At 39.0% G+C, this 16,853-nt stretch overlaps 1 protein-coding gene across 5 annotated transcripts in view; it reads right to left on the bottom strand.

Moving 5' to 3' along the window:
* Window positions 1-16,853, bottom strand: part of RAPGEF5 (Rap guanine nucleotide exchange factor 5) — a 166,001-nt gene that overhangs the window by 17,774 nt on the left and 131,374 nt on the right. For 4 of the 5 annotated variants that reach the window (XM_061997258.1, XM_061997259.1, XM_061997260.1 and 1 more), the window contains 9 exons: window positions 16,420-16,564; window positions 15,256-15,353; window positions 14,464-14,494; window positions 13,452-13,530; window positions 10,567-10,716; window positions 7,814-7,911; window positions 5,927-6,049; window positions 4,606-4,784; window positions 1,286-1,376 (listed from right to left, as the gene is read on the bottom strand). In XM_061997258.1, coding sequence (XP_061853242.1) covers window positions 1,286-1,376; window positions 4,606-4,784; window positions 5,927-6,049; window positions 7,814-7,911; window positions 10,567-10,716; window positions 13,452-13,530; window positions 14,464-14,494; window positions 15,256-15,353; window positions 16,420-16,564 — 994 coding nt within the window. The remainder of the gene's footprint in view (window positions 1-1,285; window positions 1,377-4,605; window positions 4,785-5,926; window positions 6,050-7,813; window positions 7,912-10,566; window positions 10,717-13,451; window positions 13,531-14,463; window positions 14,495-15,255; window positions 15,354-16,419; window positions 16,565-16,853) is intronic. The other variant, XM_061997261.1, reaches the window with a different exon arrangement.

The following is a 16,853-nucleotide window of genomic DNA, read 5'->3' as shown; positions in this document are numbered from 1 at the left end:
TTCCTGAGAGAGGTCCATGAGCAGCACATGACTTCCAAAGGTCTGACCATACAGCAGAGTTCTGCATGGTTTTGTTCAAAGAGATTTATACCTTGCCACCAGATGCCTTTTATACAGTACTTAATCCCATCCGCTCTCCTACCAAAGCCCAAAGAAATGGGATGAAGGCAACCTCTAAGAGCAGGCAAGGGCAAATGTTTGCTACAGGAATGTTTTAGAAACAGGATAAAAAAGAGGTTCCTGTTATCATTGTCCTCAGGTATGTATTTTTCTCTAAAATTTTTGTTCTACCTGTGATATAAAATCGGCTCCTCCTTGACCGTCTGAGGCCCTGTAAACTCCTCAGTGCAGAAGCAGTCACTGCCCTTGTTTCTCTGCCTGTGAGAGCCACTGACACATACAGCGATGTTTCTAGATGCATCATTTCAGATAAAGAGGAAGACTGCTCTGCACAGCATCAGATAGGTTTGCAAGTCTCCGATGGCCATTTGGTTTCAGCTGTTAGTGCTCAAAAGTATCTCCAAGGCAGGAAACCCCAGTGCCACTTCATATTATAGATTGATAATTTTTAAATACTGCTAGCTTGTGGTGCTGGGAACATGGGGAAGTGATAAGGCTTCACCCCATCACATTAAATTACTCCTTCCCCAATTTCTGGTTGGTCAGCAGATATAGTAAGCTTGCAGATATTATCATACAATAATTTCCTTGGATGGAAAAAAGAATCCACAGTACCAATGCAGATCCCAGTGGGACCACGTTCTGTCTAGCAACTGGTACCTTCTCTATTAGATAATCTGGGCTCTCCAGTATGCTACTTGTTCATGGTCCATTTCTTAACTTTGTTGTTCGAGATGAACAGCTGTAAAAGAGCTGATAAAGGAGATTTAAAGAGGGTTACTTCTAGTCTGGTGTGCTTATTTTTTTTAAACAAATTATTTCATAGTAACATATTGCTTGGAGCCACCTTTACAAGACTTTCTGTTCTGACTTCTACTTAAAAATGCTACCATAATTTACTTGACTTTTTATTATTTTTAATTAGGAGGATAAGATCTCTTTGCTTTGTTTTATTTAAAAGCTCTGGAAGGACACATTTAGTTTCATTTGAATAGCTGTGTATCTAAGTTTTCAGGTCATACAGAAGTTTCTCTACTGACACTCATTCCATGATTGATTGCAGTATGAAAAAACAATAATTAGAAAGAAAAGATAATTTGCTAGTATACAATCTTGGCGAGAGTTGGTTTTGACAGTGTCTAAAAGATATAAAGATGTGTCTTACCTCCCAGGTCTGAGACAGCCGGCTGACGGATGCAGTGTTGAGACCCATAACAATAGCAAAGAATGAATTGAGATTTCTTTGGGCTTTACAGCTGTGGAATAAAAATATGATTTTTATTCTGATTTTTTGTACTCAGAATCAGAGATAAATGGAATGCATAGGTATCCTAGGTTACTGAGTCCTATTTCAAGTCTCAGCACTACCATACAATCATCTTCCACATAATGAACTCATTAAATGTCCTCTCATGACCACCTGCAGTCTAGGTGATGGGGTCTTTAAGAAGTTTTTTAGTAAACATTCCACTGTCTCATCAACCCTGTTGTTGGCAGGTTATTTTTTTCCCCTTTGCTGTCAAAAGTAATTTTCCCTCTTCAATGTTCAAGTCACTCGCAGCTGTCCTTTAGCATATAGAATAATTCGTTGACCTCTATTGTGTTGCATTATAAATATTTTCATCTCCTTTTTCATCTTTTCTGTAAATTGTACATCATCGGGTTGCTTCAATTTCTATTTGGCCTGCAATCTACTTTCCCATATTGCTATCATCCTTCATTGAATTCTGTGTAATTTATTTTAACTTTTCTCTCATGTGTTTCCTTCTTACCAAGGAAACGTAGTGAGATAGTGGGGAGGGAAGGAGAAACATTAATTACTGCTTTGTCTCTAAGTTCTGACACCATTTTCCTATGCAAGTATAAAACAAATATCAGATTATTTATTTGGAACAGCATCACACTTTGTCCTTGCCTTTAATTTGTCATCTATTATCACCCAAGGACCTCTGTCACGGTACTGTTCTTTACAGTCATGCATTTATTTCTTCAGCTCAGTATTAGCATTCCCTAGCTGAATTGCTTTACATCTATCTAAATTAAATCTTATCCTACTGTTGTTTGCACATGCCACTAGACTCTTTAGATCATGCTTTTTTTTTCCAATCCTCCAATGCATTTGCAATCCCTCATCATTTTTATTGTCTGAAAATCTGATTAATGTTCAATTTACATATCCCTATAAATTAGTTACAGTTAGCACTGCTTCCAACACGAGTCCTTAAGGAACTTACTTGGTACCTCTATTATTTGACATTTCACTATATATGATCAGACTTTGCTTATTTCTTGTCCATTAGGAAACTTGAAATCCTGAATTATCAAGTCCTTTTCAAACAAAAAGATATCCCTTTCTCTTGCAGAGTCTTGAAGACTATTACAAACATACATGTACATGTGTGTGTGAGAGTGAGAATCCTTTCTTACAACAATTTTAAGCACGAAGTAATCCATTGCCTTAACTGGGATTTATCATCAGGGAAAAGTACACGCCAAGGCCTTAAGCCTGGGAACTTGCCAGCACTTGTGACAAGTTTTATAAAGCTTGCCCTCATCACTGTGTACTATCCTGAGGTGATATATTTCTCACTTCAGCTGTCTTAGAAGTTAATCCTAACTTTGTCGCTTAGGCTCTTTTTATCATTAAAACCAGGCAGCTCCCAAAGGTAATCATTCCAAAACACAAAAGATGTCCAGCACTGCCTGGATAAGCAGTCTGTTGGATGGTCCCATTTCTCACAAAGAACTGTAGAGAAAAAGTGCATCTTCTACAGCTGGCCACTGCTTGGGAAACAAGAAAGCTGCTAATTGTAATCCATTTATTCTAACCCTATGCTGATCTGTTTCTGTAATTCCTAAACGTGTTTCTTTCTAAAACATGTTAATTTGTTTTCCCTATCAAATCACTTGTTTTCTATTTTAGACTAGTTCACCAACAGAAGTGTAAGGACCTGTGTTTCAAAAACCCTGTCTCTCTTTTGTGTATTGAAACACATAAATTGCATAAAGGCCTTCCATCTTCTTCACTGAAGCACACCAATGTTGAAAAGGAGATCTTAGTCCTTGGTACTTTGCTTACAAGCTGAAAGTCAAGAAACAGATTCCTGGCCAAATCTGGGAATAGAAAATAAGGAGCAGCCACAGCTGTTCACAGGTTCCCTACCTCTCTGTCTTAAGTCTTAAACAAAACACCAGGGCTGCTTGGCTTCTGCCTCATGATGAGAGTCCTGCACTTAGCACACCAAACTTCCAACCTCTTTCATCAACCCCTCCAGAACTGATGTGATACGTCTGCTTTCAGAAAGCTGCTTTTCTGATTAAAAAAGGGGATCTCAAGCAAACTACACACTCATTTATTTATCATCTACATGCTATGATGATGTTTGCTTCCACAGTGCACTGGAGAGCCTGTCTACCATTTACTGACAACTGTATTTAGTCTCCACAGCTTTGGCTTTTCACTTAAAGGAGATGGAATTAATTCAAACAGAGTAACTTTTTAGTCTGGTGACAATACAGCCCTATCCATGCAGAACAGGGATGAAACTTTTCCTGGAATGCAAATTAATGCTCCTATGGTGCAAGAAAGCAACACAGATCAACTGGTTTTGACATAATTGGACCAAACTTGGACACTGATGTGGCCAAAAATGAAAGTATTACTGGACACTATATAACTTGCCAACTAAATCAAATCACATTTATGAGTTACACTAGATTAGTTAGAAGAATTCATTTCACCAGAGGTACTGCTTCAACAGAGAACAGCCCTTTCTATGTAAGTACCTCATAAATTAAATCAACTCAGTTGATGAAGAGAACAAATTATAGATTTTCCATGAACATGTATATTTAAATATTGCAGAAGAACAACAAGTGGAGATAGGGGAGGAGAATGGTTGCACATATTTAAATTGCTCCATTTCCTTGGTTACTAAAATACGAGTGGTTACAGAGAACAGAACTCCTGATAGACAGTATATATTTGTGTTCTATTCCAAGGTACAGAATAAATGTCAGTACTACTTAGTAATAGTGCAAGAATAGATCATCAAATCTAATTAAGGAAGACTCCTTGCCTCCAATAAATACAAGAGTATTTCAGAGGACTACAGGAGGCAACACTTTACTGAAATTATTTTCCTCTCTAGAGGTTTCTGTGTATTCTTTAGTGAATAGGTGTGCTGCTGCTCATATCTGTAACACAGTCCTCAGGTTACCTCTGCTAAGAAAGGAGGTATCTCTGCACAATCAGGGATACAACAGCTAAGGTGCTGGGGAAGATTTGAGCAGCACATATTCCACCACCTCTGATTTTGACCAGTGTTTGTTGTCATTATTATGGACTGTTCTAAGTATGCTTACTGCATTATTAAAACACAGCATGACAAATTAGTTTTCTTTCTTGGCTTTTGCACCTACTTTTCTTCTGGTCAAATAAAGCATGTGAATTCGAACACTTTTGTTGCAACTTTAGTAACTTACTGAGCAGCAATCTTGATGAACTTTTTGACTAGCTGTACACGTTTGCAGAGCTGGCTGCAGAGCAGTATCTCAGTAGCAACCCAAAGCTGGACCTCATTGCATCTCTGAAGCAGAAGACTAAGATTCTCAGTGTTTTCAGCACTGCCTTGTCTGCTGAACGTGAAGTATATCAGCTCTTGCTGGAAAACATTGACAACATTATTAGGGATATAAAAACAATTTTAATGCAAATTAAGTAGAAGTATGTTTTTGAAACAAAACCTGGTTAAAATGTTGAATCTTTTCATTATCCATGTGCTAATCACAAATGATTCGGGGTCCAGGTTTGGTTTAGCAAAGAGTAGAGGCTTATTATGGTAAGCAGGTGGACTGGAAGTCCTGTGAGACATGCTCTTCTTGTGATATTTCCTCTGGCTACAGCCAGATATAGGACCTAAACAATTTGTCTCTTTCTGAATTTCATCACTTCTGCTCCAGTATGAGGAAGCCGCCATCAGGCCACTTAAAGGAAATTTTGCAGATTCTTTCTAAAAATAGCCAAGTTTTCATCGTAAGAGATGGAGAACTCGATTTCTGTAAAAAACCCCAAAACCCTCAACTTAACCAGCTCTATATTAAAAACATAACTGATTAAAAGAACTCAAAATGAGAGATCGAGGAAAGCATCTGATGAGAAGCAAAGGAATTTCCCACTTACTTTTTTCAGAAAGACAACGTGCTTTTCAGTGAATGTTATTTCAAGTGACATTTTGTGCTATTAACTGTATTTTACTCAGCAGTTTACACTGGAATCTATTGAAGTCATTGAAACAACCCAATGGGCACTGAAGTGGGCCATTATCCTATGTCATAAAGCCTGCTTGGTATTTTTTATCTCACTGAAGCCTAAGAAGAACAGTAACGTGACCGTCTAAATTGCTGAAATTATAATTTCTTCCATGATCAAAGTGATATCAAGGACACCTATTTGTGGAGTCCTGTATTTACTAAAACATTATAAAGTGCAAAGGACAATCTGAATATATAACATATTTACACAGACAGTTTTTAGAGAATAGTCGTATTCTTCTACTCTTTTAGGGCAAATCTTAGTAAAATCCACCAGATATAGAGGGACCATTTTTTGACAAATCTTTTCAGTCAAGGATTGCAAAAGACCTCTTAGACCTGATCCTATGCAAGCACTACTGAGAGCTGAAAAATCATGCTGTCATATGACGATGGATTCAGCATCAAGGGACACTGATGCTTTAAAACGCGTCATGATGTTATAACGCCGCATGACAGCGGTACACCTGGAAACGGACACAATGCTTCTTACCTCATGAATTGCATTGAAGAGGCTCCAGTCAAAGTTCGTTAATTCTAAGGCAAGATCCCATGTGTTGATTCCCAGAATTCTCACAGATCTTTGCTGCAATTCCTCATTTTCAGAAAATGGGTTCTAAATCAATAGCCAAGAGCAAAAAAAAGTCCTCAGCAAATGCCAAAAGTTCTGCACTGAAACAGCTACTGGACCAAGGTACCAAACAGAGCTGATTAAGTAATCTTCTCTAAGTGCACTTTGAGGGTATTTAGCCCCTGATAATCAAAATCAAGGGGTTGGAGCCTACTTAATAAATAGCTTGAAACAGGAAATGGGTCAATAGGATCAATGATTTGCTATTGGATTAGACCTTCTCCCTCTGTCTCTCTTTCTCTAAACCATGAGTATAAAGCACTGGCCAAGCAGACAGCATAATGAAAATAAACTCTCTGAAACCATCAGAAAACAAAGTCTGAATTACAATACCATGGAATTTTTGTATTCTAAGACAAGGGGATCATTCTGCCAAAACACTGGATTTCGAATAAACACATACAACTTTCCCACCAATCCATCTTTACAAATAACATAAATCCACACATTTCACGATTAATCTCGTCCAAATGTAATCACCAACAAAAAAGAAAACACTACGGGTCTTGATTCAGAGAAGTAGCTTAGCAAATTACTGTGGAGTGCACTGGAACTGCTGGTGTTAAGGGTCATTTGACATTTTAATTACTATTGCAGATTTTCAAAGGTGTTTTTTTAACCTTGTCAGGCTGAAACCTGGTACAAGAAACATCTGACAAGATGAAAAATTACTCTTATCAGTTAAGCCATTACTTTTGTGCTATATTTCTGACAGTTACAGCAAGTTTTGTGATTTTTATTACATAACTAATGAAACTAGATTTGCTGTCACCTGTCTGCACTGGAAACCTTCCCTTAATACTTGCATTTTTATAGGTAGCTAGAACACCAGAGATAATGGGGATGACAGATTACAATGACAGTGGCGTGTCAGCTCTTAGGGGCACATTGATCCAGCAAAATGTAAATAGACATTTCTCATCTCTAGGATGAATACACAGATCCTAGCAGTACTGACAAGACTTAAAGTGAGTTGCTATACTGTCCCTCTGCTTTCCTGGAAACAACTGCATAATTAGCAGAAAACTATTGAAAAAGTAACTCTTAGAATGTCTGACTGTTCCAAACCTCTTGTTTTGGGAAATCAGGAGGGAAGAGAATTTGCAATCCTGGTTTCTGAGGGCAGAGAGAATGAGAGACACCTACTGTCCTTTGACTCACTGCCCTTCCCAGAACCAATGAGGAGACGGAGAGACAGACAGACAGAAGGGAAGGAGGAAGACATGCCAACAGTGACATATGCCAGCCATAGACTGAACAGGCGGCTGCCACAACACTGGGGTTGTTCTGATGCCCAGTAATTTTGGTAGAAGTCACACAACACCTATGTCTACATGTAGTAATTCCACAGAGTTTGTCCATCACCTTGTACAATAATGTACCAGCCACTTTAAGTGTTACAGAGTTACAAGGTGGGGGGTGGGTGGGGTGTCACATAGGCCCTGATTAATTCTCATTCCATCCAGATCTGTACAAGCACAAGCTTTTCCAGGCTGATGTAGATTGAAAGATTTAAGCTGTACAGCAGCTTTGGTCTACTTCAAATTGATGAACAAATTCCATTACTGTTCAATCAAATAACTGCTGTAAAATGCAGGCTTTTTTTTTCAGGTATAGAGCAGCTCAGTAAGCTTTACTAAGGAAGCAAAAAATAAATTCTGTATTGAAAAAGCCCTCTCAAAGGAATATTAAGTTCTTGATCTGGAATCAGACAAATCAAAACAGGAAGTATACAATACAGATCCTTACCAAAGTATCAGTCAGGTCTTTTCGGTAGACAAACATACGACTGGATGACTCAAAAGATTTTGAGATAGCCAAGTCATTTGGTTGTAGTTCATGTGTTTCTGTAAAAACAGAAAACAAAACACAAAAACTTCATAAAAAAGGAGTAAAAGCTGTATATAAATGAGAAAAATGTTACAAATACATTTGTAAATACACATCAGCTTCTTAGAATGTAACTATGCATCAAATCCAGGCCCTACAGAGACCATCACTTCCACACTACTTGTGCACAACAAAGATGTCTCTGATGCTGAAGTAGATAGAGCACACAAACTTCCAGTATTTGCTTTCAACCTGGACTTCACATAGAACAGAACAGAAAGAAACCCTTAAACCGTAGTCTAACCTCCTACACATTATAAACCATTTCATTTCAACCCTGTGTATCTATTGTAAATAAAGCGACTTTTGTTAAAGAAAAGAGTTTTGACCTCCAGAGATTGAACTGTTGTGTGTCACTGGCAGACAAGAGCAGAGGTGGAGATGTCATCAGTAGCCACAGTCATTCAATAGGAAAAGAAGTTTAAAGGATCCTAGTGCCATGAAATTCACTTCATGAAGCAAGAGCTGAAGAGTCATTTATAGAACAGTATTTACAGAAATTCCTTAAGACCTACAGCAATTCCTTTAGGAAACATCTGAGTAAAGGAGCAGGACACACCAAACAGGCAGCAAAGAAAAAGGACTTCTTTTTTTTCTCCACTCCAGAGTACTGGTTCAGGTTGGGGCAATCTCGGATGCGTCAGAGAAAAGTGTGAGGAAAAATAAAGAAAAAACCTAGAACATAGATAAAAAAATGACATGGGAAAACTATCTCTTTCTGTAGGGTCCAAGTCATCTTCTGGAGATCTGATGCATGGGATTTGATTACGACTGTATCGATGCAGACCCAAAAGCACTACAGGCATACTGACAGCTACCTTGGACCTTTCATTGCCCATGAGGGGATGAGCAGGATCAGGAATCAGAGCCAAATGCGTTTCAGAGTGCTTTCTCACTCACACATGCACACACTGACACTAGACACATCTATAACTGAACTCGAATAAAAAGAACTTGCTTGTTCAGTTCAGGAGTACAATAAAAATACCTTCACCAACACTCATACTGATGCCCTCTAAGCAGGTGACAGTTCTGAGTCATGCAAATGGTAAAAAAAACCCAAACAAACCACAAAGGAAAAAAAAAAGCATGATTGGCTGGCACTTATTGCCTACAGCATAAGAGTGACACAACATAAGAGAAAGGATACTGAAATTGTAGTATCTCCAGTTAATTCAGGCAATGTGACTAACTAACATCTTAGAGGTTACAATGGTCATGTATAAATGCCAATCTTCTTGAACCTGCATTGTAATTACTGTTTCTTATTGAACAATCAAGTGGCAACTACTCAGTCTTTGTCTTTCTCGGGAACAAATGTGGTCAAAAACTAATAGTGTGTTCATTATTTATGAATTGTTGGTTTTCTTTAGCTAAGTAGGCACTTAGCATCAGACTTATTGCTATCAGAGTGTAACTTGCCTTGCTCTTGAGGAGCACAAGACCCAAAAACCAGTAGCACAGTGATTTTGCAGTACTGGAGGCAAGTTTGGGCACACACAAGGGTGAAAAAAAGTATGCCTGCAAATTATGTAGCCTGTCTGTCCAGTACACCTACGTGTAACACTCCTGAGTGGCCACTTCATGCTCAGGTTGAGAGCCTGGAGTAACACATCATCTCCCTGCCAATCACAGTGGTGCCAAGCAAAGAAATGGTTATTTAATTAAGCTTGGTGTGAAAATGTGGCTCCTGAATTAAATAAACCACCAGAACAAGTACGTATTTGTGCATATTTTACTTAACTAGGCTGACAGAGAAGTAGCAATGAGGGCCACATCTCTAAAGGGTGCATCTTTTGTCCCAGGGAATCATCACCAACTAACGTTATCTGAAAAAAGGCTAAGATATTCTACACTCTTAACCCCTTTTTGTAGATCCAGTTCTACATTTCTACGCACCTAGTTAGATCAGTGCCAAAACACACCATAATGTGCAAAACAATCTGACCAAAGAGTGGGAGACCTGACAAACCTCAAAGAAAATCTTGAGGGTTTGACTGGTCCCCAATATCACCCCATAATCAGTCTTGTCTTCCTTAAAAAGGACACTAAGCCTTTCTGTTCAATGAGAAACACAAAAACAAGAGGCAAAAAATGTCAAGCGTAAGCAAAGCTGCTTACAAAATATTGCTTAGATTGCTCTCAGTATCTTAACTGTGAAAATATATGTTTCCCTCCTTTCTGCTGGAGAATATTAATTACCCATGCCATAAATGAGGAAACAGCCATATATACAGTTATTCTTTTTTATATTTTTAAAGCAAACCATGCTTCATTGCCTTCCAAATTAATTTCAATTTGAAAGTAGGAGATTTATCCATGGGGAAACAAAAAAATCTTGCAGTATTGCTGAAGACTGAGAATGCTTTGCACTCCCTACCCAGTGAGGAGATGCAGTATCCTATGAGAAGATGCAGTATCCTATCCAACAGTACCCAAGATTGAACTGTTGCCATGGAAACAACACTCTGAAAAGGAGCTCCTCATTGTTCCCATGGCCATCCAGCTGTGGACCCACACAGGAACAGCTGCATCCTTGCACCAGAAAACGCCAGCCCTCCCTTACGTGATGCACTAAAAGGTAAGTAATTAGATGAAGGGAAGTTATTTACCACCAGAGAACGTGACTATCACCAGCGCCAGCTCCTCCTCTGGGTACTGGATTTTTTCTGCTACAATCTTCAGTATCTCCTGTGCCGAAGTGGATACTTGAGCTTTCACACTGACATAGGAGTGCTCGGTTATATACACACGGCAGAAAACTGCACAAAGGAAGAAAGACACACTCAGCAGTAGCCAGAGACAACTGAACAAAGCAGGGAGAATCTCCTAGGCTCAGATGTCTGGTTGCTGTGGCTGCAGGAATGGCAGCTGCTGCACCTTGACCAACTGGGACATGAAACCAAGCATAAGTATCACTGTTCTCCCCCTTCCCACCTCCTCACCCTGGGATATGAGAGGGCTAAGCAAATGGAAACAGAGATGCCCACCACAATACTTATTTAAGACTTCCTACCATGAGTATTTGTCACGGACAACATCCTCTACTACCTATCTTCTTTGCAAACTCAGCTGCTGCCATCTTTTCTCTCTTCCTTTTAGGTTCAGATAAATCACTGTCCTTTCAGTATATTTCATTTCCACTGCAGATATTTTTTGGAGCTCTACTTCTACCTGTAATAGGAGGCTCAAAAAGAACAGCACTCCCTATTCTTCAACCACTCTGGCTAGCTCATCTATCTAGATATCTAAACTACTTCCACTGCCAGAGTACTTTACCGCCATCAGAGACTGCCCAAATAGCAATGTAATTAGTTCTGACAACTCTTTTCCTGCAGCTCACATGAGCAGGATGGGTTTGAAGAAATTCCCTGGGCTCACTGCTCCTACTGAAGCCCATGAGTTAGTTCAGCTCTGGGAAGGAGATTACCAGCAGTAATACTGTGGTCAGCTCAGCTAGTACTTTGTTTCTGCCATAAAAAGGGATATATACTCTCTTTGCATGCCACAATTTTAGACTTACATCTTTTGCAGAACTTGTGGTAGCCAGTTCTTTGAAATACAGCTGCCATACTTAAATGGGAAGAAACAGAGCTGCAGACTTTCATAAATATTTCAAAAAATACAACATCTGCTAATAAGACTTACCAGAACTCTCAGTTTCACACTCCCTTCAGTGCTTAATTAAACCATGTCAGTATAAGACAAAACCGCTCTTCCCCAGAAACGTTGTATTTTAAAAATTATTTTTATTGACAGCTGTATGTAGCAATAGCTCTTTGCTTGTCCTACAAACCTCCATGGCTTCAGGGCACTTTCGTTAACTGAGACCATGCCAAAAGCAGTTAAGAACTCTGTTCTCCAGAAATTTTTTTTTTGTGTTGTAGTAAATTAAAAATGAAGATGAGAAGAAAAGAGGAACTTAACATTTAGCCTTGGGGAAGAAAAGTCATTTGATTTTGAAATTTTTTCCCAACCTGTCTTTGCTGACAGATACTAAGTCAGATGCTTGTCCTATGGCAGAATCTCTCTTCAGAATGGATATAACTCATGAAAAGACAGAAACAACAAATTGCACTGTAAATTACTAGGAAGAGGAAGAAATGTTTTAAAATCTGACAAGAATCTTTGGACTCCATATGCAGAGTGCAACACAACTCGCCTACCATGAATATGTTTGAAATCTTCTCTCTGTCATTTGAGAGGGGACAATGACAGCAACGTCAATTTATAAGTGGGCTACTGACAGATCCTTTAACATTGAATTAAATCAACCTAGAAGTCAGGCCCTCAAGCACAACCATCATCCTGATTCAACCAAAGCCTGTGTCCATATCCCACAAGCACCACCAGTCAGTAGCACTCTATCACACCGACTTATGTGTCCCTTCTCAGCAGCTGTCTCTCCACTCCCCAACCTCACTTTGCTATTTCATTCCCTCAATCTGATCATCTTCCATGGCTTGTGCTCTCAAGGAGCGAGATAAAACCAATTTGACTCAGTCAAGGCTGGCATTGCTGGGTCCTGCCCTTCCTGTCTCCATGGCCATGTAGTCTGTCCCCTCTCTAGTGCAGATACACTTTCCTCCCCACTCACCTACAAGCTATGTTTGACTTCTTAAGAAGGAGTGTGAGTGCTCTTATCTGGAAATACCATTTTTAGAAGCAGCCTTGGTAACACAATTAAACCTCAAATAACACAAATAAACCTATATTTGAAGCACGGAAAGATGATATCTTGCAGCACGTACTGTGCAGCAAGACTTGGCATTGAAGGAGCTCAGTTTTTATTCTGTCGCAAATGACCACTAAAAATACTCTTGACTCGAAGTGAACGTCTGGAGCTTTGTTCCCAGTGCGAAACAAAGATACATCGTCTAAGGGCAAGACTTCCAGGTAGGAGGTCACTATGCTTGTTCTCTACTTGTGTACATGGTATTATCCTCTTCTCTGCCTCCTTTCTCATCCAGGCATTACAGGAGGGTGACTAGCAGCGATGTAGGGAAATTGCATTATGAAACAGTTGACATTAAAGTGAAGCAGCATCTTGCACTCCAAATAGAGATGTTTTCGAGGAGAAAAGGAACTACAGCAGGTTCTCAGGGCTGGCAGACCCTGGCCCATTTCATATGATAGGCTTATTCACTTCCCTCTCGCAACCAAGATCTAGGTCAAGAGACCTGGGAGCATGAAATGGAGCAGGAATAATGTCTGGTGGATAAGCTGCCAGCACTGCTGAGGCACACAGCTCTACTACAGGCCTGCTGGAGGAATCCAACAGGGAAAAAAACCCCTAGAGATACCATGTCACTGTTGAACCCCGGCAAAATAGGAGGCAGAAAGGTAACCTTAAGGCCAGAAAAGAAGAAAGATTTGACTGTGTAAAGTCCTGTTCAGAAGCTGCATGTCAGTTTACAAAAATTTACATTACAGGGAGCCCCTGAGAAGCAATTTCATAGTTTTGGAATTTTTTACTCACTCTTTCAATCATACTTACTTTCCTCTGTTTCATTCATGGTTCCTCTGTGCTGCAGCCAGTTCTCCTTTACACTGAACTGCTGGAAAAAGGTTTTGTTCTGTGAGGGAGGGAGAGAGTAAAAAAAAAAAAAGGAGAGAGACAAGAGTGACTCTTTGCATTCCTGCCCTTTACAAAGCAGTAGTTCACAGAAAACAGCATCCAGCCAATACTTCTGGCCAAGAAGGTTTCTGTTTAGGAAATGCACCCATCCTTTCTCACATCAGTAAACTGGGAGTTGCCTTACTAAATAAATGCTAAGGTGGGGATTTTGGAGGAAGCAGGACAAGCCAAGGCTAAGTAGCCTGCACGATTCAAGGTTTTCTGTAGTCACTTTCAAAGCCTATTTCTTATACACTTGTATACGTTTCCTATATACCAATCAGTCTGTTTAGCAATTTCACTACAATCTCATGTTCTGCCTTCCACATCTCTGCAGTAACATTTTAAGCTTATTACATACTTCAGCTTCAGCCCAGTAAACGTGATGAGCACAGCATCATCTCTGTGCCGTTTGTACACCAGCCTTCTCTGGCTGCATCTTCTCCTTCTGGTTAAATAGACAGATTCATGTTCCTCTCTTTCTTTCTCTGTCCCTGTCCCAACAAATGCTCCCTTTTGCTGCATCTACTTGACATCCATGCCAATGTCTGTGCTAAGTCCAGTTTACCCAGGTTGCTACCTCTCTCCAGCCTGGTGAGGACACACTCCTAGGCCTCTCCTGAATTCTTACATCTCAGAGGGTCTTATTAAAATGCTAATACCATCACAACCACTGCGAGTTAGCTCAAACAGCTGATACTCGGGTTGAACTGGCAGAAAAAAAAAATCCTTAAGCAATGTTGCAGGTCTAACCTCACTCATGTATCTTCCCATGGTTTTGGTTAACAGTCACTTTCAGTTGAGAAGTCAAGAAAAGAGAAGAAAGAGGGTAGAGGGGAAGAATGTGAGATGTAAGTTATCTAGCAAGCACTAAGAATCAGGTTTGCATTACCTTTCTGTGAGGTGAATACTCATCTACAGTGCTGAAACAAAATGTAAAATCCAAATTATTTTTTCCAGTCAAAGCTTAGGAAAAAGAAGTTTAACTACTACAAGTTTACAACATCAGAAAGTTTTTAACATTAAATGGTCAATGCAGAATGGCTGCAGAGCTCCTTCAGGGAAAGTTAAGGCTGTCTGGCTCAGCCAGGAAACGTTCCTGTGACGTGCACAACTGATGTAGTCAAAAGCAATGCTGCCAACCCATGAGCTGCTGGATAACATGGACACAGCTCAGGCCCACAGGCTACATAGTCTGGGTCACCTTCAGGGACACAGCTCTTTCCACTTCCCCAACTGCCAAACCATGGAAACAAATCCCATTTGTTGGAAAAATGTGCCAAGCAAACACCATAATTATCAGTATAGTAATAATCATCAGATGCCTAGTGCAAGAGATTTGCTTTTCAGTACTGCTGATTGCAGAAAGAATGAAGGTACTATCTGAAGTAACAGATTGCAATTTTTGAAGGGAAATTTGCCAGCTTTTCCACCCAGTATCACTTTACTTGTAAGTCATCCCAACCAAAATTGATTGGAGTGACAGTTGAACCACACACACTCCTCCCACAAACATCACAGAAGATCAAATAGTCTAGCATTAGGACTACTTTTAAAAAAGTGATGATTAAAAAAATTATTATTGCACTTGTATTACTCATCACTTTATTGAATTACAATAAGATGACAACAAAAACAGATTATAATCTACATAAAAGGAGACACAAACACAATCAATACTCACTGACGACGATGCATCCCAAGTATCTTCTGAAATTCTTTCAGGTCCTTCTCAAGAATGGGATATTCATACACATCATCTAACACATTCCTGTATATTGTCTACAAAATAAAGCAGTATATCTGCAAACATCCGCTAACTCAAACATAAATTTAAGGCATTACATCATCATTCTAAATAAATTCAACCACTAGCCTATTAAAAGAAATTTCATCATTACATTTATGCAAGGCTCATCTGGAGAGAATGTGCCTGATCAAATTTCCAAATTGATCAATAGTCATCTTGTCCTTGGAGAAACACTCTGCTGTCACCCAGTAAGAGGGCAAAAAGTTGACACTCTTGTCTACAAATGAGAAGATTTAAGAACAACAGTCGTGGCTGTCACACAAAATCTGGGTTTGGTCAGAAGAACACATTCTGAAGCATGAGAACAAATCACACCATTATCACTTAACCAAATAATAACAAACAGGTTAATTTGATTAAGACTTTTAAAATGGATAAAAAGTTCTTCACTTTTCCTCATGCTTGGATACACTTCAAATTGAGTTGATGTCTCTCACAAACAAACGACAACGTACTCCTAGCTGTAATCCAGTAAACAAATAACTAAATAATCAAACTACATATTTTTGGGAGAGGCATTGTCTTAATATTATCAATGAGGAACCTCAGTTCAATGTAAAGGACACTACTTCACATATGTAAACAAACTGAACTGGCTTTCTTCATTGAAATTGAAGGAGATACTTTCTCCATACTTTTTCAGAATCTGCACATAGATCCCCCTCTTCCCCTTCCAAGAAAATGAGGATTGTATGTATAAATTGAGTGATGAGGTTTGCTTTGGCCTAATTAACTCTTCTACATTCATAAATTTCAGCGTAAATGATTCGGGTCTACAATCCTTTATATTGTTTTTGCACATATAACTTCAACTTTAGAAAGTAGCGTTTTTGACATTTAATATACTGACATTACAAGGTTTCTATTCAAACTGACTATCAGGCATTCAAGGAAGACATATGTAAACCATTTCATACTATAAATTTCATGGAGGAAATTAAAGTACGAAAAATATGCATTATAGATTTTGCTGTTGTGGTTTTTTAGACACATTGTGTTACTTAAAGTGCTGAAATGCATCAGAAAGTGTTTCAATACCTTTAAAAACTGTTTTAAATGCTCATCTTCATGTAACCAGTCTTTGTAGAGAGAAGTCCACTGAGACACCAAATGCAAGACTTTTCGTTTCCTACAGGACACATCAGAGTCGTCTTCTTTCCCTTGGTGGTTCTTAGCACAATAGGTACAGTAAGTTAAGGAAAAATAATAAGGTCTCACTGAAACTTAAACACTAAGGGACTGGAAATACTTTGCAATGATCTCATTTACTAATTAAATATTTTTTCACTATATTCCTCAGTTTTAAATGTTTTACCCCATCTGGAGCTTTAGGAGTTCTATCAACTTTTCTGAATGAAATTCTCAGTAAAGGAAATGTCAGCCCATCCTCTGTGCCAACAGGATTTTTTTTCCTCTATAGATTAGAGGCATAAGTCTATAAAAGCAAAATCAATTCAAAAGGAATTATACAA

The sequence above is a fragment of the Colius striatus genome, chromosome 5, assembly GCF_028858725.1.
Source record: "Colius striatus isolate bColStr4 chromosome 5, bColStr4.1.hap1, whole genome shotgun sequence".
NCBI classification, from domain to species: Eukaryota; Metazoa; Chordata; class Aves; order Coliiformes; family Coliidae; genus Colius; species Colius striatus.
Note: the sequence above shows the minus strand (reverse complement) of the source record. Positions and strands in the feature narration are given on the sequence as shown.